This window comes from Buteo buteo, chromosome Z, assembly GCF_964188355.1.
Source record: "Buteo buteo chromosome Z, bButBut1.hap1.1, whole genome shotgun sequence".
Lineage (NCBI taxonomy): Eukaryota > Metazoa > Chordata > Aves > Accipitriformes > Accipitridae > Buteo > Buteo buteo.
The window spans coordinates 5,492,937-5,514,165 of NC_134204.1; the positions used below are offsets into that span (position 1 = coordinate 5,492,937).

The 21,229-nt window shown below is 48.1% G+C and overlaps 1 protein-coding gene across 2 annotated transcripts in view; it reads right to left on the reverse strand.

Moving 5' to 3' along the window:
* Positions 1–20,526, reverse strand: part of SETBP1 (SET binding protein 1) — a 262,267-nt gene extending 241,741 nt beyond the window's left edge. For both annotated transcript variants that reach the window (XM_075021106.1, XM_075021105.1), the window contains exons 1-2: positions 20,019–20,526; positions 2,276–2,936 (exon numbers count right to left, since the gene is read on the reverse strand). In XM_075021106.1, the coding sequence (XP_074877207.1) occupies positions 2,276–2,767 (492 nt within the window). In that variant the 5' untranslated portion in view covers positions 2,768–2,936; positions 20,019–20,526. The remainder of the gene's footprint in view (positions 1–2,275; positions 2,937–20,018) is intronic.
* Between the last annotated feature and the right edge of the window lie 703 nt (positions 20,527–21,229).

The following is a 21,229-nucleotide window of genomic DNA, read 5'->3' on the forward strand; positions in this document are numbered from 1 at the left end:
CTTGGGCTGCAGAGATACCGGTTATTTACCATCCTGGTGACGCAGGCTGCAGGTCTGCAGGCATCAAACCCCTTGAGATCACAGCACTGGGGTCTTCCAGATCCCTGCTGGGGACTTCTCCGCCACGGCCCCAGCTCAGCAGCTGCCGCGCGGCAGCCGTTGGGTGTTATGCTAATAGATGCGCCAGTGCGGCAGCCTTCTCCCCATCTGCTCAGAGCATCCACCTGCTGGGTTTTTTTTTTGTTTTGTTTTAATGGCCAGATTAGGCCAGTGCTGTCCCAAAGCGCTTCCAGCCTGCGCACGGGGTATGAACACAGCACCGGCCAGCTCGAACCTCACAGCACAAGCACAGGCTGGATGCAGCCACGTTTGGGCCATGATCCACCTCCTTCAAACTTTCTGCAATTAAAGTCTCACCCTGAGCGTAACCACACTACAAGGTGCCTTTTTGTTGTTGTTGGGGTTGTTTTTTTTGCACATAGTTTCCTTATAGTTAGCTTTATTTATTTAATCTTTTTGGATGGCCACATGAAGGAAGGAACATGCCTTCCATACCCATCTGACTGGGTGATAAATAGAAATGAAAGCTCCGATTTCTAAGCAGTCATATTCTCCACGGTCCATGCATAGTAGGCAGCGGTTTGCAAGTCTTTTTTTCTCCCTGCACGGCCATGGAGGGATTGCTTGTGACACCTTTGCTGTCACCGAGCATGGTCGCACACAACCGCTAGTTCCCCTGAGACCTCTGCAAGTATTCAGGGAGGAAAGGGAAATGGAAATAAGACATAGCTCAGTGCGAAGAAGGCAGCCCATCCTTCTCAATAGGTGGGACAATCTCTTCTCAGTGCATTATAGGGCCAAACCTCTGCTGTGCTAAAAAGAGCTTTTTTTTTCATGCACATGGAGTATGCCATTTAGCAGGTTTCTAAGAAAAAAATCCCCTTGATTTTGGGGGTTTTTTTTCAAGTTCAGCTTCTAAGAGAAGTACTCTCAGAGTGAGCAATGTTAATCTCCCTGGGCTCTGCCTTGAGTCAATGGGAAATGTTGATGCTTCAAAAAGTGATTTAGAGTTATCAGAATTTTGGTCTAAGTCTGCCGAGCAGATTGCCTCCAGGGAGAGCCGTCGGCAATTAGCCTCCTCAAGACTTCAAGTAGCCTTTGAGCATCCATCAAGTGTATAAAGTATGGGGGAAGAAGGGACCTTCTGCACAGCGAGGGATCCAAGCCCCGAGCCCTAATCAGTGGATGCCTACATACAAGATGAATTTGTCCAGCTTTTGGAGATAGTCATGAGTCTTTCATCAAATCTGGATTCCTGTCCAAACTCATCATGATACCCACGTGTTACTAAGGAGGCAGAGGTGAAGTATTTGTACTGTGATAAAGCCGCAAGCCGACCAAAGCTCCTTTGTCTAACGCATAGGACAGAAAACACCACTACACCCAAAATAACATGAGTAGTCACCAGGTGTCCCTCCCCCCACCAGTGCTGCTTAAAACACTTAAACTAAATTTATTTGAAAGACTAAGCGTAGGGGACAGTATTGAAAAATCAAGCCAAGAGCAAAACAAAAGGATGCTCCTGAAGACAGTTCATACAAAGAAAGGATTTTCTTTCTTTTCCCTCCCTCTTCCTCTCCTTGACTAAATGAAAAAATAAGAATAAAAAGATCAATTTTTACCCAAACTTAAAGTACCAAAAATTTCTCTCGAGAAGGATATTTCAAGAAAATGATATGCATCTGGAAGAAAATGAGACTTATAATGGAAGTATTTTCTGAAGCATAACTATAGTGTTGCTAGCACAATGCTGTAATCAAGAATAATGGAGCCCTTCACCCGATATACAGGAATGGATTCAATTGTTCACCATGCGCATACCTGTATTTTAAAAATGTAGTCGAAAGCTTTAACTGCCAGAAGGCTCGAGCATTAGCGCTCAGACACAAAGCAGTTTAGAAGTGGGCTCCTTCATTTATCACTCATGTAATGATTAATCTTAAATCTCAATTACACACAAAAATAGAAGAAACCCAGCTAAACTTTTGATCCCTTACAAGTTGATTCATCTGAAGGATAGTTCAAGATCATCCTTGCAGCATACGCGGCAGTGCAGGATGATATCCACTCTGTATTAACTCCTCCGCGGCCAAGTGAGGCTTTGCAAACCTTGCAAAGGTTATGCCTTGGACACAAACTGTTTGAGCAGGTTAAATCCTACCCTCTCCCTCTGCTTTCAGGAGAAAGGGGAAATACGGGAAAGAATAGGACTTACCTTCTTTTTGGAGTGTGATCTGTCTTCCTCTTTAGCTGCTTTGCTATTTTTCCCAGCTCTGGAAAGCTTCTGCTCCCCAGACTGCTTGATGGTGATTTTGATCTCGGGAGGGCAAATATAGTTCTCCAAGTTCTTTGGGGGCTTCTTAGCTCTCTTGGTGGTCTGGATCTTTAGTTTTAAACTCCCCTCCGTGAAGTTAGCCTCCTTGATGGAAAATTCCTGCTCTTCCAGGCCGTCTCCCGCCACCCATTTCTCACTGTCCGCATTGGAAGTGGAATCCACGTCTCTCCCAGAACCCAGCTCATCCTCTTCCTCGGGCTCCAGCCTCTCGCCGCTCACCGGGATCCCTTTCCCCGAGCCCGCCGCAGGCAGCATCGTCTCCCCCGCACAGCCGGAGGCAGGCGGAGGCTTCGCGGAGGTGACAGCGGCTGGCAGAAAGTCTGCCTCGCCCCCCCTTTGCCGGGAGCTGCCCAAAGTCTCCCTGGGCTCCATAGCAATACCGCAACACCCTGGAGTTTTATCAGAGGGAAGGGGAGCGCAGGAGGGGATGAGGAGAGCGAGGGCAGGTACGATCCCAGGGAACGAATGGTAACTGTCTGCCGAATTCAACGTCCCGATCGCCCAGAGGCTGCAGGGAGCTCAGAAGAGACCAAATCTGCCACTGTCAAAAGAAAGGAGAAGAAAAAAAAGGAAGTTAACATATGCACACGTATCAAACGCAAGTGTGGAGATGACTGAAACAGGGCATGCTTGGGCTTCCCCTGCAGCATCTCAAGGGCCTTCCTTGAAGCAAAACGGGAACCAAGGCTGGCTGCCATTTCTGAGGCCTGGATCTGGTATCACAAAGCAAGGAACGGTAGCCACGTGTACTGCTAAAAGGATGAAAATGGTATATTAAAAAAAAAAACAGAAATGGTGTATAATTGCAAACGCCTGCAACTCTGGACTTAGGAAATAAGTGAGGGGGCAACCAGCTCTCCACACACATGAACTTCCTTGTAACTTCAAAGTTCTTGCTGTCACATTGTCTTTTAGAGGGGAAAAAAACAGAGGTAGACACTTGCTTGCCTCAGGTTAAAAAATAACCCAGTGATCAGAGCGCAGAAAACATGGTGTTGCCCTATGAATCAAGCAGAAGAGTTTCAAACTCCCTTTTTCCCCACTTCCCAGGCAAGAGCGATGTCCTTGGCCGCCAGCTATTCAAGGGGGGACCGCACTTTGGATGAATTATTCATTACACGCTGGGCCAGACACACGTTGTCTGCAGCCCAAGATGCTCCCTAGGATGGTGGGAGTGCAGGAGGATCCACCCGGGTCTCCTGCAGGGTGTGTCAGGGACCTGAGTATTGAAGGCAATGGAGGAAAGCTAAACTCAATGTTCTCCAGAGCTCCTCAGGCCCTTGGGTATTTGCTCTGTGGCAAAGGCTTGGGCTGACAGAAGCAAGGACTGTGCTCTCACCCTTTCAAATGCGGGCTTTCTTTAAAACTTTGCAGGTTGAACCCTGTTTTGGGTTTGTGTGGCGGGGTTTTGGTAGCCGGGAGGGGGCTGCAGGGCCGGCTCCTGTGAGAAGCTGCCAGAAGCTTCCCCGGCTCCACGTCGGACCCGCCGCTGGCGCAGGCCGAGCCCGTCAGCGATGGTGGTCGTGCCTCTGGGAGAACAGATTTCAGAAGGGGAACCTGCGGTGAGTAGGGGACTGGGACGTGAGAGGAACCCCTCTGCGGATCCCGAGGTCAGTGAGGAAGGAGGGGAGGAGGAGCGGGGAGCAGGGGGATGGCTGCCCCCCAAGATGGCCGCCGCTCCCTGGGAGAGCCCGCGCTGGAGCAGGCCGTGACTGGAGGACTGCGGCCTGCGGGAAGGCCCCACGCCAGGGAAGCTGATGGAGGACTGTCTCCCGCGGGAGGGAGGGAGGGAGGGACCCCCCGGTGGAGCAGGGGCCGAGTGAGGAGTCCTCCCCCTGAGGAGGAAGGAGCGGCAGAGACAAGGGGTGAGGAACCCACCCCAACCCCCATTGCTGGGGGGAGGAGGGAGAGAGAACCGGGAGTGGGGCTGAGCCGGGAACGAGGGAGGGGTGGGGGGAAGATGATTTAACATTTGGGTTTATTTCCCATTATCCTTGTTTGATTTGATTGGTAGTAAATTAAATTGATTTTGTTTCTTCCCCAAGTTGAGCCTGTCTTTTGCCCGTGACCATAAGTGGTGAGTGATCCCTCCCTGTCCTTGTCTGACCCACGAACTTTTCGTTGTATTTTCTCCTCATCCCACCAGGGCCAGGGGGTTGGTGTGAGCAAGCAGCTTCGTTTTGCTTTGTTGTTGGCTGGGCTTAAACCATGACAAACCCTTTGAGGTGGAAGCATTCGTATTTAGGACCTTACAAAGTCTCGGCCAAAGTTAATAGGAAAAGCTGATCATGTTTGACTGAGGCGAAAGATGTATCACCCAATGAGATAGGAAGGCTAAGCCAAATACCAAACATTTGGTTAAAAAAAAAAAAAAAATACACATAGGGTGTTTTTAAAGCCGTTGAGGTGCTTGCATACACCCTCCCTAAAAACCCCCATATAGCCACCACCCATCATGGCAAGCCAGTTCAGGCTACAAAATTAGCAGAAGAGTATCTCAGAGAGAAACAATGGTATTTTCTGCCACTTTAGCAGAAACAGCTCCCTGGAGGGTCAGAGGAGCATCACTTCTGGCATACAGAAAAGGAAACAAGAAGGCACTGCCAGGAGTAGGTGCTGGGGGTGCAGACCTACCCTTTCAGCAGTAGCTCCCTGCTAGATTAGCCCTGCTACACTGCCAAACCGCACCCCTCGACCAACTGCAAGCAAGATCTGAGCACAGCCAGGGATTTCCCAGGTCATTGTTAGTAGCAATAAACCGTAATGGAGAAATAAAAATGATCTTGTTACATATCACCAAATCATAACAGCGTTATCAGCATAGACTACTCTACCTAAGCACAGCTCATCGAGAAAAGTCACGTGTCCTTGTACCCCTGGCTTCTTTCTGCTTTTTAAAAATACCTTGCACGAGCTTAAAATTCAAAAAGAAGTAATAACAAGCACCTTTTATTAGTTATATATATCCACATTTCCACTGGAGTATGGCCATGGGTCACTTGTCTGACCCCGGCACATATGGCTACTAATGGAAAGTCCTAAGCATCCCAGAGTTCCATGAAATCATTGGGTGACCTCCACCCAGGTCCCAGCAGACACAAATTCAAATAAAGTTCCCATAAATAGCACAAGCTGACAGCCCAAGCACGGAAAAAAAAAAAAAAAAGGAAGAACTATTATGGAGCCTGAACTGCCATCTGGCCTTAGAGGTGGTTTCTGTAGCTCATAGTAGATAAAAGTACACCATAAAAACACTTATGCTTATGTTGCACATCTTCTGGCAATAGGGAGGAGACTCATTTCCCAGAGCTGCTGCCACTGGTCTCATTTAAGGTGATCCTGAAGAACTAACAGACCCAAGGACTCCTGTACGCCTGCCTTGACTCACCCTGCAGTCAGCAAGTCACTCCATTTCACCACCTGTTAAACAAGGATCATGCTTACCTCATTCAAACCCATTTTAGGGTGGGTTAGTTAATGCCCTTACATAGTTTTGAGCCTAAGTGTTTACCATGTGGTAGTCGCTAATTACTAACGCAATTAGTACATTAAAGCCACCCAGTTGCAAGGAGCTGCTCCACCTAATTGACCAACCTTGTACCTCACCTCTCCTGTGTGCCTATGGAGGTGATGGGAGTCAGGGTTACCTTCCTCTTCCAACTGGTCCAATCAAAAAAAAAAAAAAAAAAAAGGCCATCCTATTTATCTGCCATTTCGCATTGTTAATCTCCTTGGAGAGGGACGCAATGTACACACACTCCTGGGCTGCAACACAAACACAAGGTGGTAAAAGCTCGGCGGTGCAGCATTCCAGGGAGTTACTGCTCTGGTATGCACGCATGTACAATGGGCACTCTGTGCTGGCCTCCGCCCACAGGCTTTTAACCTCTCTCACTGCTGGTAAAAAAAGAGAAAGCTTCTGGCAGACAGCATCTAGCTCAGCAGGCAGGGCAGCAGGATAAGTCCACAGCCACTAAGGGTATGGGGAAGGGACCACAGATGAACCAACCCGCTTGGGACCCTACATGGAGTGGGAGCTGAAATAAAATTCATGGCTCTGAGCTGGGAAGGGTCTTTCAGGTTTTGAGTCATTGGGTAATGTTTTATGGAGGGTGAATAAAAAGCCAGGTTTCTGCTCCAAAGTCTGGTTGTGGGTCTTGGACCTAAGCTCTGGGTCACGATGCCCAAACACTCATCCCTGCTTGGCCTTGTGCCTCCAGGTCAGTAGAAACAAGCAACAGATGAATAAAGTCATTGCATTACACCAGTGTCAGGTGAGTTCATGCCAAATCCACCTTAAAATCCCACTTAAAAATATATTGGCCTCCTGTTCTGCTGCAAGCCTGCAGATGATGATATCACCAGACCCGCAGGTAGCAACAAATAACCCTGTGCTCAAACACCACGCAGAATTAACTGGGTCATTGTTTTAGGTATCTCCTTACTCTCCTCCAGGGTTAATAGTTAAATGACTTGGGTGCAGGGACACTATACTCGTCTTTCTTGTTTGGGCAGGCAACCTGTGCTTTGACTAATTAGGAAACCTCACTTCAGGCTTCTGAATGTGTAACCTCTTTTGGAAACGTCCCCATCTCCCCTCTCCAGACTGCCTGCAAGCAGAAGCGCCGAAGGGACGGCAATGAATACTTTTCCTCCAGCAGCTCTTCTGTCTTAGCTGGCAATATGCAAGTCTGGAAATCTATGGCGGAAGAGGATTTTCCAGGAGACCCTAGCACTATTTTAAACACCCGAGAGATGGAGGCTGTCTAGACTTTTAAGTGCTCACCCAAACTGCCCTTCCAGGCCTCCAAGGCTCACCAGCATCAAGTCCCGTTCAATAAGCAACTTACAGAGGCATTTTACCATCCGAATTAAGCTCCTGGAGGAAAGTGTTACCGCTAGCAGGCTTCCTGCAGTCAAGTTAAATTTGAGGAGGATAATTCACAGGTGAATGACAACAAATTTCACAGAAGTTGGCATTAGCTCTTAATTAGGGAGAGATTCACGCTTCCTCTGATAAGTACTGAGAAATAATCAAATGTCTGTGCTCACCTTTGCTAAGGCTGCTCACATGTTTCTTATCAGCTCCTCTGGGCACCTCAGACTCACTTCTGGAGGCAAAGGCCTGAAGTATAAAACCTCCCTTTGGGTCATACTACATGCCTCCCATTAAGGGTTCTGAATACGCTCCCTCCTCCTGCCTCAGGCAACTACTCATGCTTGCAAGTATTCAGATGCCAGGGCTATAAAGTGATTAAACTGAAAATTTGCTGAGGACAAAAACAGGTGAAAGCCCACAGCAGGGGGGAGAAATCCACCTATTTGGGATTCTCTATGAAGTGAAAGTGGGTATAAGGCTTGGCACGGCTACTGCCCTATGCACAGGAGCAACCACATTAGTAACAAGCAAATTCTGATTAGCCAAATGCAAGCAAGCCGGGTTCAGCTGCCCAGTGTTTGTGCTGTTGCTCTGATTTGTTCAAGCACTGGGAGCACCAGCAGAGAGTTTGGAGCGAGATTAAGAGATGCTGCCCAAATCCCATAGTACCCTAATCCCAGTCATGACTAGCTACTGAGACTGCATTTGCTTTATCCATAGAGTCCAAAATGCCTTAAAATGCAAAAGAAAAAAAGTTCTATTGAACAGGTTCAAGTGAGGGGAAACTGAGGCACAAATCTGAGAGTGTCATAGTGAATGTGGAGGCCACAGCTTCTCGAGCCCCACGTCTATCATGTTGCCTTTGGATCTCACATTCTCTCATGTGACATGCAGTTAAATCTCTAATCTCTGCAAAATATCAGAAATCCTGGAAGCCTCTTTATGCTCCATCTTTTTAAAACCATTCACCACAAAGCACTGGAGACTATACAGAAATATTTAATGATGAGATATCACCTTTCACTCCAAAGACTCCCCAGTTGCTTCCTTGATTATATATGCCACTGCTGAAAGGCAGCTGCCTCTGGGGCAGAGGCCAATGGACAACCCACATTACACCCGAGGGAAAGTTTTGGTCAGAAACCTGCTTTTATGAGAAGTGTCAGTGAAACTTCAGAATCCATCATGGGACATAAAAACCCAACAGCCTGGCATGCAGCAAGCTGCACTGAACTCAGTTAACCCACATTAGGAATACAAAAAAAAAAAAAAAAAGCCCCAACCTACTTCTTCAACCTAGGAATTTCAAGCGTGGTTGTGGTCGCGGTCCATGCACTGCCAGATCACCAGCAGCACAAGTTTGGTGCAGATCAGGAACAGGCATCTGATCACACTTCTATCGAATGGACCAGAGCACACAAGATGAGGGTTAAGTCTTTCTTCATGCCAACTTAAAGGTCGTTCCAGAGGATGGGTAAAACTTATGAGCCATAAAGCCACCATGGTGCAGACAAGTGACATAGTATGATGCAATACAAAGTCTGCTGGGATAAAATTAAGTCCCTGCAAATTTTTTCAAACAAATTTGAACCGGGAGAATGAGTTTATAATGGATCAGTATCATGCACCAGTAGCGTGTTTAATCTGCCGCTCAGAGCCCGGAGCTAGATTTATCGCATCTTTGGACCACAGCCTTAGTTACTTCCTGTGGCCATGATACGCTGAAAGAACAACCCAGCTTTGGCAGGGAGCTGGAAAAATGACTGTGACAGCTATTTTCCGTCCACACTATAGATCCCATAGGAAACACCCTCTCCCTTTCGCCAGCCTTGCGTCAATCAGGACAGAAAAAAGGCAGGACTTCCCCTTCAAGCAAAACAAATGAATGTCATCTCTTAATAAAGAATCAGAGATGGCCTGGTGATGTCCAAATCCCAACCAGGCACAACCCTGAGCATCTTGCCCTAGGTGACCCTGCGCTGGGCTGCGTGGCGGACTGGACGATCTCCAGAGCCCTTCCAACCCCAGCCATTCTGTGCTTCTGTGATGTATTATTTGGCCTCTATCTCCGGTGCTGGGCAAACTGGTCTCTCTACTGCACGACAGTTTTAAACACACTGCTAAAATTCCCATCTATAAGATATACCTGGGTATAGACACATATAAAATAGATGTGGGTATACAACAGATACAGTATGAGATCCTCAGCTGATAAGAATAATTGGGAGTGGAATGACCATATGTGAATGCCTGTAATCCTCAGATTATCTATAAAAATAACTAACTAAGGCATGTGATTCATTAATAGGGTGAATTAGAAGAAGAAAGGTGGTTCCCCTCTGCATGGTCCCCCTGTCTCCAACATTGCTTTTGTTCCAGTCCTTCCACCTCTGCCTCTGATTTTGCGTGGGTTATGTGAGGACTTTCTCTGAACGGAAGGGATGCAAGCTCTCCCAGGTGTGGTCTATCCACATGAAAACAAAGAGCAAGGATTAATGGCAGTTACCAGAACAACAGCAGAAATGTAATCTCCACTTGTTTCCATCAGATTGCCCTGAGTCCAAGTGCTTCCAGCCCTCTGCACCTCTGCCAGCGTGACTGAGTAACGCTGACTGATGGCTCTGTCTCGGTGTGCCCAAGCCTGGCAAAGGAAGCCAGGAAAAGCCACACTGGAAGGGAAAAGACAAGATAACCTGAAGATCTCTCACAGCCAGATGAGGCTGCGAGCATCCCCCCAAGATAAGGAGACAGAAATAAATGAGAGCCCAAGTATATCCATAATTACGGAGGCATGTAAGTGTGCACATTACACACATGTGTATCTGTCTTCTCAACATAGAGACATTAAGAGTAGATTATGGAATCATATTTGACTCCATAATTAGGTTTGAGACTCCATAATTAGATCAAATAGTCACCTTTCTATGTAAGTAACTAACTATCGTACAGTGCTGAAGGGAGGGCCAACTGAATGATTAAACAACTGACACGGCCATAAATCACAAGGCCCATAAAAGCAATACTGCCCAAGGTACAGCTGTGGCAACAGCCAGCATAGCAAAGCACCCATCTGCGGTAGGAGGAGAGATGCCCGTCATGTTCCCAAGGACTTTTACAAGCTCCTGCCTGAGAACTGTGCCAAGGTTTTATAAATCTACTCGCTCACAACCTTAAGCTGTATCTGGGTGTCGGGGAAAGGAGTAGGGTCATCAGACCTGTAAACACCTCCTCGTGCTGATTTCTGGTCTCTAAAGGAGCAACCTCCTCCCACTTGTGCCCTCTGAGACAAACACTGCTGCAGGACTGCTCTAAAGCTGGGCTCGGTTCACTGGATTTACACCTCTGAATCAAGGAATAGTGTTTGATCCTAATGACATCAAGAGCTGGCATGTCATTTTTACCCATCACCCTTGTGAAGATTAGGCCTCCGGGACACTAGAAAGCAGAATGAGATGCCAACTGTGCTCCATCTCATTACAACACAAAAAGCCGAGCCGGGAGATTTGCTTACGTCAGGTCAACACCAGGTTGCTGAGCTCCAAGACCAAGCATCGTCACTCTCGACGTGATGTATAATCAAAGGTGACTCCTGAGATGATCCAAGAGAATACCCCGAGCTCTCTGCTGAGTGCAGCAGTGTGTGCCACTACAAGGATAAAACTTATTCCATTAACAACAGCCATAAAACTCTTTGGGGAAAAGTGTCAACGTGCATGAGAAAGGGACTTCAAATGCTTACTCCATTCTAGCCAGCTCTTGCCAAGCACACCATCCTGGAGGTGGTGGCAGCCACTCCAGGCTACAAATGGAAAGTTTTATGGGTATTTAGGGAAAGGTTTTTGGCACAGCGACCAGTTCACAGAAAGCAAAACCCTGCACAATTCCATCATCTGTGTTACCAAACTTTCCTAGATCGACTCTCCTCTTGGAGAGCTGCCATCAGACACAGTAGCCTCCTTCTAACACCGTCGTGGTAGGGCAATAATCTCTCCTTCTCCTTCTGATCAAACATTTCCCTCTGCACCCTGAAACATGTGGAAAATGATTTCTCTGTATAAATCATTAACGAGAGGTTTGTTTTTATTTACTGCTGCTGCCATGGGACTCCTCCTTCCTCCTTTACTCTTTTTTTGCCCTCCTCCATTATTTCTTTTTTGTTTGCACAAGTGCCAAATACACCAGATTTCCCTCCCTTCAGGAAAAACAGAGAAATAAATAAAATACAACAACATATCTGATAGGGAATGCACCAGGTCTTGGCTCAGCATCCGCTCCTCAGAGCCGTAAGTGATGGCACAAGGAGGACCAAAAAGGCTTTGGTCCAGGATCTATCCTGTGCCCAGTCTAGAGGCTGTACAAACAACACATCCTATATTACTCAATTCTGCATGCTTCAAATGAGGCTAGGAACAAGAAAGGTTGGATTTTGTCCACGCAGGCTTGCGCTGTGTGTTTCCATGCTGAGTAAGCAGTGGTGTCTTGCTTGATGCTGTATAATGTACCAAGCATCCCCAGCACCAAGGGGTGACTGTGGGAAAATAGGGCATATAAAGGGCGTGCAAGAAGAAGAGCAATAATTTGGGGTATTTAGAGTAAGGCATTGAGACTGCTTTGCCTTGCAGAACGTATCAGTCTTTTGACTTTGAGGGAGGAGAGAGTATCTGGGTCAGCAAAACAAGAAATACCTTTAAAGCCTCACGGATTGCAGAAGAAAAAGCAGGAGGCAAAAGCAGCGCAGGACAGGAGCGGACGTGGCTGGGTGCGTACAGGGCAAAGAGCAGCCCACAGTGCCGGGACGGCGATGTCGACAGGCATGAACGTTAGTCAGGAGCGTGCCGGTGGGAAGACCCGAGGCCAGGAATAAAGGCAAGATAACCAACAGCTGCTGTGGGCAAAGGAAAGGAGTAGCTTCGCCTCTAATGAGGCTGAAGAGGAAGCGGTTACAGAAGTGCTGGGAGAAGTTGAGTCAGACGGGAGATAAGAGCCTGCTGAGTACCTGCACACCCGAAAGGCCTCTCCAGCTGAACTACTTCATTGTGCTCTTTGTGCAGCATTGCACACATCAGACTCCCTCCCAGGCGGCAAATAGGCTCGGGAGCAGCAGATTCACCACTCAAATCCCTATTCAAGCAGGACCAGGACTTTGGGTTGTTATTCCCTTGCAACACCACTGACTTCAGGAGGATGCTAAAGGTTGGGATGGGGTCAGAAATTGGGGGAATCTAAGGTCAAGTCAGTCATGGGTGCCCCCTCTCTCCATTTTTGACATATGGGTCTCTGGTTCCTAATCTGAGTCTTTCACTTAGGTCCCAGCCAAGCAAAGTTTCATCTGTGGGCTCCGATGGGTCAAGAGACCCCTGAACTGAGGCATCCATACCACTGCTCCCCAGCTGGAGATGGATGCAGGTTTGAACAGGGGTCCAGTTCCTACTTAGGTCCACACTGCAGCTTATTGTTGTTTTAATTGATGCTCACACTATTTTTTTCAGAGGTTTTCCTTAAGGGCCCTGGGAGATCCTTTCACTGAGCTAAGCCTGAAAAAAATGTTCTGGCCTGAAAACCTCACTTAAACAGCAGCATATTTTAAGAGCAGATGTGTCTTCAACTCTGATAAAAGGATGGAGGAACAGGACCTATGTTTCTGTGACTACCTCCTATGACACAGAACTGGGATCTAATGTAACCAGCACCTATAGCAAATGCCATTTATGACACTTATCCATCAGGATTTGTAGGGACAGTGCCTCTCTCTTTAAGCCAACAGACTGAAAGATTTCCATCGACTTTAGGATGCCTACAATGACACTTTTGATTTGTCATGGCATCAGAAACCATGACCTCCATTTTTTGGTCCCATTCACACACCAAAAGAATACAGAGGCCTTCAACAAGCCCTATGTTTATATCCATTTATCAGCTCAAAGTCAAGCAGGTTAGACTGCTGCCCTGTTTAAAAGCATGTGGTTAGAATAATTTAAAGGGGAAAAGTGTTTCCCCTTCTTCCCCCACTCTCACTTTTTCTGAATAAATTGGAAAAAAAAAAAAGGAACAGCTGACAGCAGGAGAGAATTTACTCAACCCTTCAGGAAGAAAATTGTCATCAAGCAAAGAGAAAGCCTGACATTTTTCAGCCCATTAGGTGAAGGTTTATGCAAGTTACAAGGATGTGAATATATGGCTTAATATTTTAAACTGTTTTGCAACCTTAGGAACAATGGGCATATATAATAGCACTTTACCCAGATGCCTGCTATAATACCTTACATGTATACAATCCCGTTCGAACACTTACTAAACTCCCCCAGTTAAGCTTCACATCTCTGATCCCTTCTGAAAAAGAACTGAAGAATTCAGCAGAGAATTATTCCCTTGTGCAGAATTCTATTGAATCCCCACTATAGAGCTCCATAGGAAGGCTTTACAGAGAAAAAGAAAAAGAAAAAAAAAAAAAAAAGGGAAAAAAAAAAAAGAAAAAACTACAGGAAGGATTTCCTTGTCTAGCAAACTAATAGGATTTCAGAGGAGTTTCAGTGGAAACCCCATTGCATTCTCCAAAGGCAAAAATTTAGCAAGACTCAAGGAGTGGTAGGCATGGATCACAGCATCACTCCAGAATACACTGAGTCTGGAAACACACAGGGAAGTTAGGCCAGTGTCCAAGTCTTAGAAATCACACCAGTAGGATATTCAGGATATGTGGATTCATATGGAAGAAAGACATGCCTGTAACGCCTTGCAGCTTGACCTCTGGTTTGAGTATCATCATTTTCTCCCTTCCATCTTAAAACCAACTTCCCCATCTGCTAAAATACTAGGACAGAAACAGAATGATTCATTGTATACATATATATCTCTCAGTTTTAAAGGTTAAGGCTAACAAAAATTTCAAAGTAACATAAAACCTCAGGCTTCCGATCTTTAACCCATCTCTAATTTTGAGGTATTTAAGTGAGTCCTGGGTTACCCCACGCTTGCCTACCACACATTCTTCTGAACAGCTTTCCCAAGCACTATTACAGGAGATACTGTACTACAGTAGAGGAAACTGCTCTCATCGCTGCCACATTCATAGAGCCCTTAACTGCCCAGGACTGCACAGCAGCCCTTACCGAAAGAGAAATTCACTCCTTCAGAGGCAGTGAGAAGCTTAGTCACCCCACAGTGTCATTTAGCCACGACCCCAGCACCCCACTCTGCCGGGCACTTGCCTCCCAGTATATCACGCATGGCAGAGCCAACCCTTGGGCCACGCTATGCTCTGGTATTCACCAGGGCAGGTCAGAGCCTTGCCACCACCTTCTGACCTCACGTTTGCATGGAAATCAGTCTCCTCCTGCATGGCTTTTCCACACACTGAGCTTGCTTTCAAAAAAGCTCATCAGACTCACCAGCCCTACATAGAGAAGACAACTCAGACTCATCCTTACCATCTGCACAACTCCTTTTTTCCCTGCCAGACCCCTGTGCTGGATGGACATGTACACGAGTCCCACTGCTGTCCTCACTCATAAGCAAGAGTAAACCTGACCCTGGGATCTGTGAGCAATACCAGTGACTGTATTCCCAGAGTACTTCTCTGGCCACCTTCCTGTTTTGTCATCTGTGTTTCAGCCCCATCACTTTCCCCTTCATATCTGAAGTCAACAGGGTCATCGTCACACACGGGCAATGGCACATGGGTTCGGTGGACAGGCAGCCGGGCAAATAGCATAGAGATACAGAGGCCTGAGACCTTGCAAAGATCCCCAGCTGGACTTGGAAGTAAACTAGAGCAGTAAAGATCATAATCAAGCCTGGATCAAACCCCCCCAAATCCTCACAGTGTTTGAAGTCCCAAATTTTGATTTGGCCTTCTGGAGAGCAAGCTGACTAACCTGAGAACTCTTCAAAATTTTCAATTTCATAAAAGACAACAAAAGCCTAAATGAGATAATGTCAGAAGATTGCTTTTCATATCCAGCTGCCCCACAACTTACAGTAAAAGCTCATCATTGTGTTTGGACAATCTGTGCTGCAAAGTAAATCCAACTCCAAAAGGGCAAAATAGCCCCTAACTTTGCTCCCTCTCAAGAGCTGATAAACAGAAATTACCACCCCCTACTTCCTTCACACATTTCCTCAGCTCTGAAAGACAAGCTGCATTATTCACTGACTGCTGTTATTCAATTTAAGATATTACTTTGCCTTCTCCCCCCCCCTCCCATTTATCCCGCTCACTCTGCTCTCTCTACGACCAGTTAAACGTGAATGCAGAATCCAGGTGCCTGTTGGGGAGCTGCGCTTGTTCCCAGCATCCAGCACATCTCTGAGCGTGTCCGAAGACACAATGAACTTTTGAAGCCACATCAAGTGAAGGCTTCACGTTGGGAGAAGGAGAAAGAAACTGTCTCTAAGGGTTTGAGTGAGCCTCAGAAGCAACCGTGCTAACAATGCAGGCTTGCAACCCGGTTTCATGCCCGTATCAGAAAGCAAAGCAGTCCCAACCTCAAAAGTTTGGAAATTGTTTTCAGATCTGACAGTCCCCTCAGGCTAAAACCTGGAGTTGAGGGGTTTTAAAGCCCATCTTTAATCAAGGTGACAATTTCCTAAAAGGATGAGTCATTTTATTTCCTCAACAATAATAACAGGAAAGGAAACTTTTTTTTTTTTTAATCAAGTGGGAAAGAGAGAAAGTAACAAGAACAGAACCTATAATAGCAGCAAAACCAGTCCCAGTAGAAACCACAAGCCCTGCAGCAAAACGCTGGGAACTTTCTCCGCTAAAGTTCTCCCACAGACTGTCGCCTTTCTTGCTAGGCTTTGGGCTAGCTCTGAACCTTGGATTGCTGCTGCCCTAAGAGTGCCTGGACTTCCCAGCACCAAGGCTAGATTTCACTGTGGGTTTCATCTGACCGTCTTTTATTTTGTACACAGATTTGATGCCCTTCTCTCACCCTCAAATGCATGCTTAATCGCGGCACTTACACGCTCAAAACCCTGTGTGCCTGCATGTTATGGTAGGCAAAAATGACACGCTGAGTTTTCTGAACATGCCTTAAATCTTATTCAATTGGCCCTACTGCAGACCATGCATCATGGAGCACGTTTTGGCAGTTATTAATGCTGCCTTTCAACATCATCGCAGACCCACAGATCACAGATACTCCATAGATGGGTAGTTAACGGGGAGCAAGAACGACCGCCTAGGCATATGGTTAAACAAATCAGTCATCAATTCACTGGGACAGCTTTCATTTCCATCACAGCAATCTGTTGGATCCCAGAACTGTTTTTACGTGCTTCATTAGACAATAGCCTTTCTTGCTACTAGTTGGGTCAAGAGTCAAAATTGCTGTGTAATTGCAAGTCTCGGAGCACAAGGCAAGAGTTTTTCAGTCCTGGAGGGTGTTGTCCAAAGGGGAAAGAAAACAGAAGGGAAAGATTATGTGTGAGCAATTGAGCCCTACTGAGAGGGCAAAAAAAGTCACTGAAACTGGGATTAGCCAAATCTTGTAATGGAAAACAAGAGTCCTGTTGGTAAGCTGGCACTTACACCTAAGAGATGTACGTGCTGGGGAAAAGGAGCTCAGAGGATGGGTCAAAACAGACCAGAGGAGGAGATTAAGCAGCATCTGAAGCCAAAAACTGATGGTTGGACCTTTTCAAGCATTTAACTCCTTGAGTTAATTAAGCACGTGGCAATAGCAGTTGTTAAAAAAGAACAGTTCCCAGCTTAATCAAAGTACATTATTGGAAATGATACTGAGCAACCTCAGTAGAGAAACCCAGTAAATATCAAGTCAAGCTAAATAGCTCAGTTATGATCATTATTAATAATAAATCATGGCCACTGTTTCTTTTGTTTGCCAACAACTAGCATAGTTTATGGCTCTGCACAAACCTAACACACCATTTTATTACATTTCAGAGAGTGCATCCTCCTAAAATGATAATGTGTTAATAATCTATGCCGGGCTTTTTGGCAGGAACCAAAGAGCTCAAACAACTTGAAATAACATCAGCAAAAAATTATTTATTCCCCATCCCTAGTTGCAGAGAAAACAGAGGTTTTCTTGGCTCGGTTACTTCTCAATAGATTTCTGGTTTCAATTAAAACTTTGAGTCTGAGAAGTTAAAAAAAAAAAGCCAAAGCCAATAAGAGATGGAAGAGAAGTCTCCATTCACTGAGTGTTTCTGCTTCCCCCCCCCTCCGCTTTTACATAACCCTTCTGAGCTAAGAGCGGAGATTGAAGTACAACTTCATTGTTTGGAGGGTTTTTTTTCTCCTTTCAGCTAAAACCCAAATGGAGATGAAAAAAGTTTCTCCTCGGAGTGGAAGGAGCTTCTGACCGAGGGCAATAATCTCAGCGAAGGCCGAGGAAGCGCAGAAAGGTGTGCGTGAAACAGCCACTTGCACATTTTCCCTGACGGGCATTTTTTTCTCCTGTGGACGATAAAAGGTCCTAGACACTTGTTTCCTCAGGTTCGCCCTATCCCTGCCTAACGTTAGACAACCGATTATATCATTACTGTAAGCCTGCACCAAGTTAGTCCTGGCTGCAGGGGCTGCCGGATCAATAATTTTTCCCATTTGGCTCCCTAATATTCAACACGGGATTGAATTTGCCAGCAGTCCTTCACCCCTGAAATCCTCCTGTCAATACGAAAAGGATCACATTACTTTCCCTGACAGCAGAGGACTAGCAGGCTCAGCGCTTTGCTCGCCTCGCACATCCTTTGCCGTTTGACAGATGGACATATAAGGCGACACGGCGGGTGTCCCCCCACCCCCCCCAAAAAAAAATACCCCCGACTCGGCCTGGCAGGGCCACCACGGCCCCGCAGCTAATGAAACACCTCTTCTTGTGGGAAGGGGGGGGGGGGAGAAATAAGAAGGGCCCCCCCCCCTCCTTCTCCTTCCCTCCTCGCCGGTCGCATTTGCTTGTAGCGGACTCCTCCCAGTGCCCAGCTCGGCTCGCCGGCCTCACGGCAACCACAGCCCCACAGCCCGGGGAGGGGGGCACTGGGATGGGTGGGTGGGCAGTGCCCCCCCCCCCCCAAGCTCCTTCCCCATGCCCCCCCACCACCACCCTCTTCCAATGCACATTCTCCTCCCCCGCGGGGAATCCCCCTTCGTCTCCCCTTGCAAACCCCACGGGGGACAGGGGACCTGCTCCCCTGGGGAGATAGAGGGGGGGGGGGTGGCTGGGTCTGGGGGGTGTCCCCCCCCACGGTACCCCCCTTTTTTTTAGGCTGCCGCTGCCCGGCTCGGACTCCCCGATAGTGTAAAAGGCCTTTTAGCATCAAGCGTCAGGCCCGAGATTATCAGTGCCGTTTATTTGAAGCGGAAACGAATCGGAAATCCTTCTCTCAACTGCTTTTTTAGACATAGAAATAACACCCAGGCGGGGGGCAGGCAGCGCCGGGGGCGGCCAGTGGCCGCGGTGATGGGCACACACGCACACTCACACACGGGTGGGAGGGGGTGTCCGTGTCGTCCCCCCCCCCCAGCCTCACCGGAGGGACCTGATTTCCCACTGGGGGATAACCCGGCGAGGAAGGGGTGGGAGTGGGAGGACGGAGGTGAGCAGGGAGCCTGGAGCCAGGGCTGGAGTTGACAATAGCCGCCCGCGGCTGCGTTTTGTAACCCCCCCCCCCCTAAAACCAAACCACCCCCCCCCCCTTTCCCAATAATATAAGCGATATTTAAACCGCCCAAAGCTGAACTCCGCTTCCACCCGGAGTAAGGGGGGGGAGAAAAGGGGCCACCGGGGGCTGCAATCACCGGCTTATTAATAACCATTATTAACGCGCCTCACTTCGCTACCGAGCAGGGGGAGCTGGTGGGGGGGGGGTCCCACATTGCTAATTACCCCCCCTTCTCCACCCCCCACCCCCCCCTTAGCTCTTTGCTCCTGCAAATCGCCGCTTTTCGGGGCTGCGTGTCCTTTTCAATGTCAAAACAAGAGCGGGGACCGAGGCGGCCGCCCCGGGGCACCGGCGCTTCTTCCCCCCCCCCCCCCCCACTCCCGGTCTCCCCCCCCCCCGCTTCCAGCTCCGAGCACCACAGCGGACACCCCCCCTGCACAATCACACTCACACACACACAAAAATCCCCATAAGGTTACAGCGTTGCTCTCTAGCTCCACTTAACCTGCAATTTACGAAGCGGGGGGGGGGGGGGGGGGGGCGAAAGGGGGCTCCCCCCCCCCCATTTTCTCCTTTTCCACACGCACACACAGAGCTGCCACCTACCCCCGAGCACCGTCGGGGGAACATATATAGGGTGCCAAAGGGGTTGGGGGGCAAGGGGGGGGGGAATAAATACATTATGCAAACTCCTAGAAAAATTGCAATCTCTTCCCAGCAGCAAGGTTTTACCCCCCCCTCCCCAACCACACACATACACCCCCCCCCCCACCACCAGCCACAAAGCATGAGGAGAGGGGTCGGAGGGGGAGAGGAGGACTCGCATGCATTGCACGGCGGAGAAATATTCCCCCCCCCCCCCCAAAAAATAAATAAAAGCCCTTTCCGCGCCATTGCAAAGTCACAACACGAAAAAAAGGAGACGACATTAACTTTTGCATGCAGAGGGGAAAAAGGGGGGGGGGGGAGGAAGGGAAAAGAGAGAGGGGTAAGACCCTCCTGCAATCCGGATCATTAAGACAGACCTTTCCTCGATGGCTCAGGTTTTTTGTTGCCTTTTTTTTTTTTTTTGCCCCTTTTTTTTTTTTTTTTTTTTTTTTGCCCCCCTTTACTAACCCATATCCCCAAAACGGCAGCGGGGGCTTCTTAGCAGCTTCCTCTTCTTCTTCTTTCTTCCTCCTCCTCCTCCACCACCACCTCCTCCTCCTCCTCCTCCCTCGGATTCCCCCCTTCTTGTCTCTTCTCTTTTAGATCCCGGTTTCAATCCCTCGCCACAGCCCCCAAAGGTGCTTTTGCTTGTGTTGCGGCAAACCCATGGCGGTGTTCATCTGTCAGATTAGGGGAGCGCACGGCCGCGCAGCACACGCAGAGCGGAGAGGGAGGAGGGCTGGGGGGGGGGGGGAGGAGGAGGAGGAGGAGGAGGAGGAGGAGGAGGAGGAGGGAAGGCACCCGGGGAGAGGGAGAGGATGGACGGACAGCCAGACGGAGAGATAGCTCGATAGATAAATGATAGATAGATAAATAGAGCGAGATAGAGCGAGAAGGGGGGAAAATGGCGTCTTGGAAGCCGGAATCCCGGAGTAAATCAAATTAACACGCAACACCCAGAGCAGTCCCGGCTAATTTTAGCAGGATCCAAAATAAAATGAAAAGGAAAAGGGGGGGTGGGAAGGAGGAGAAGGGGGGGGGGGGGCGAAAGAAAGGAGGAGGGGGGGAAGGAGGGAAAAAAAAGGGAGAGAAAAAAAAAAGAAAAAAATCAATGCACTGGATAAAATCCTGGATTTGAAATCGATGGAGCTTGTCTCTGGCTTTCTGGCTCTCTCGCTTTTTCTTTTCTTTTCCTTCTTTTTTTTTTTTTTCGGAGGGGGGGCTTTTTTTTTGCTTTCTGTTTGTTGTTGGTGGTTGTTTGGGGGCCTTTTGAAGGGGGGCGAGGGGAGGAAGCGTTTTCGGTTTTGCTTTTCCCGGCGAGGAGTTGCTTTTTTTTTAAAAAAAAAAAAAAAAAAAAGAAAAAGAAAGAAAGAGCAAAACCCCGCGACGACGAGGAAAAAAAAAAAAAAAAGGCTGCTTTGGCGGCGAGGAAGCTTTTTTCCTTTTATTCCGGCGCTCTCGTTCTCTCCGGAGCGGGCCCGTACTGGTGCCGGAGCTCCGGCGGGCTCCGGGGCTGCGCCCGCCCGTTCCCCGGGGGAGGGCAAAGGGGAGGCGGGGGGATAAAAAAAAAAGAAAAAAAAAAAAATCCACCCCCTTTGCCTAACGGGCACGGGATCGATGCTCACACACACAGCCCCACACACAGCCCCCCCCTCTTTCTCGCTGAGAGTACAGTCTCG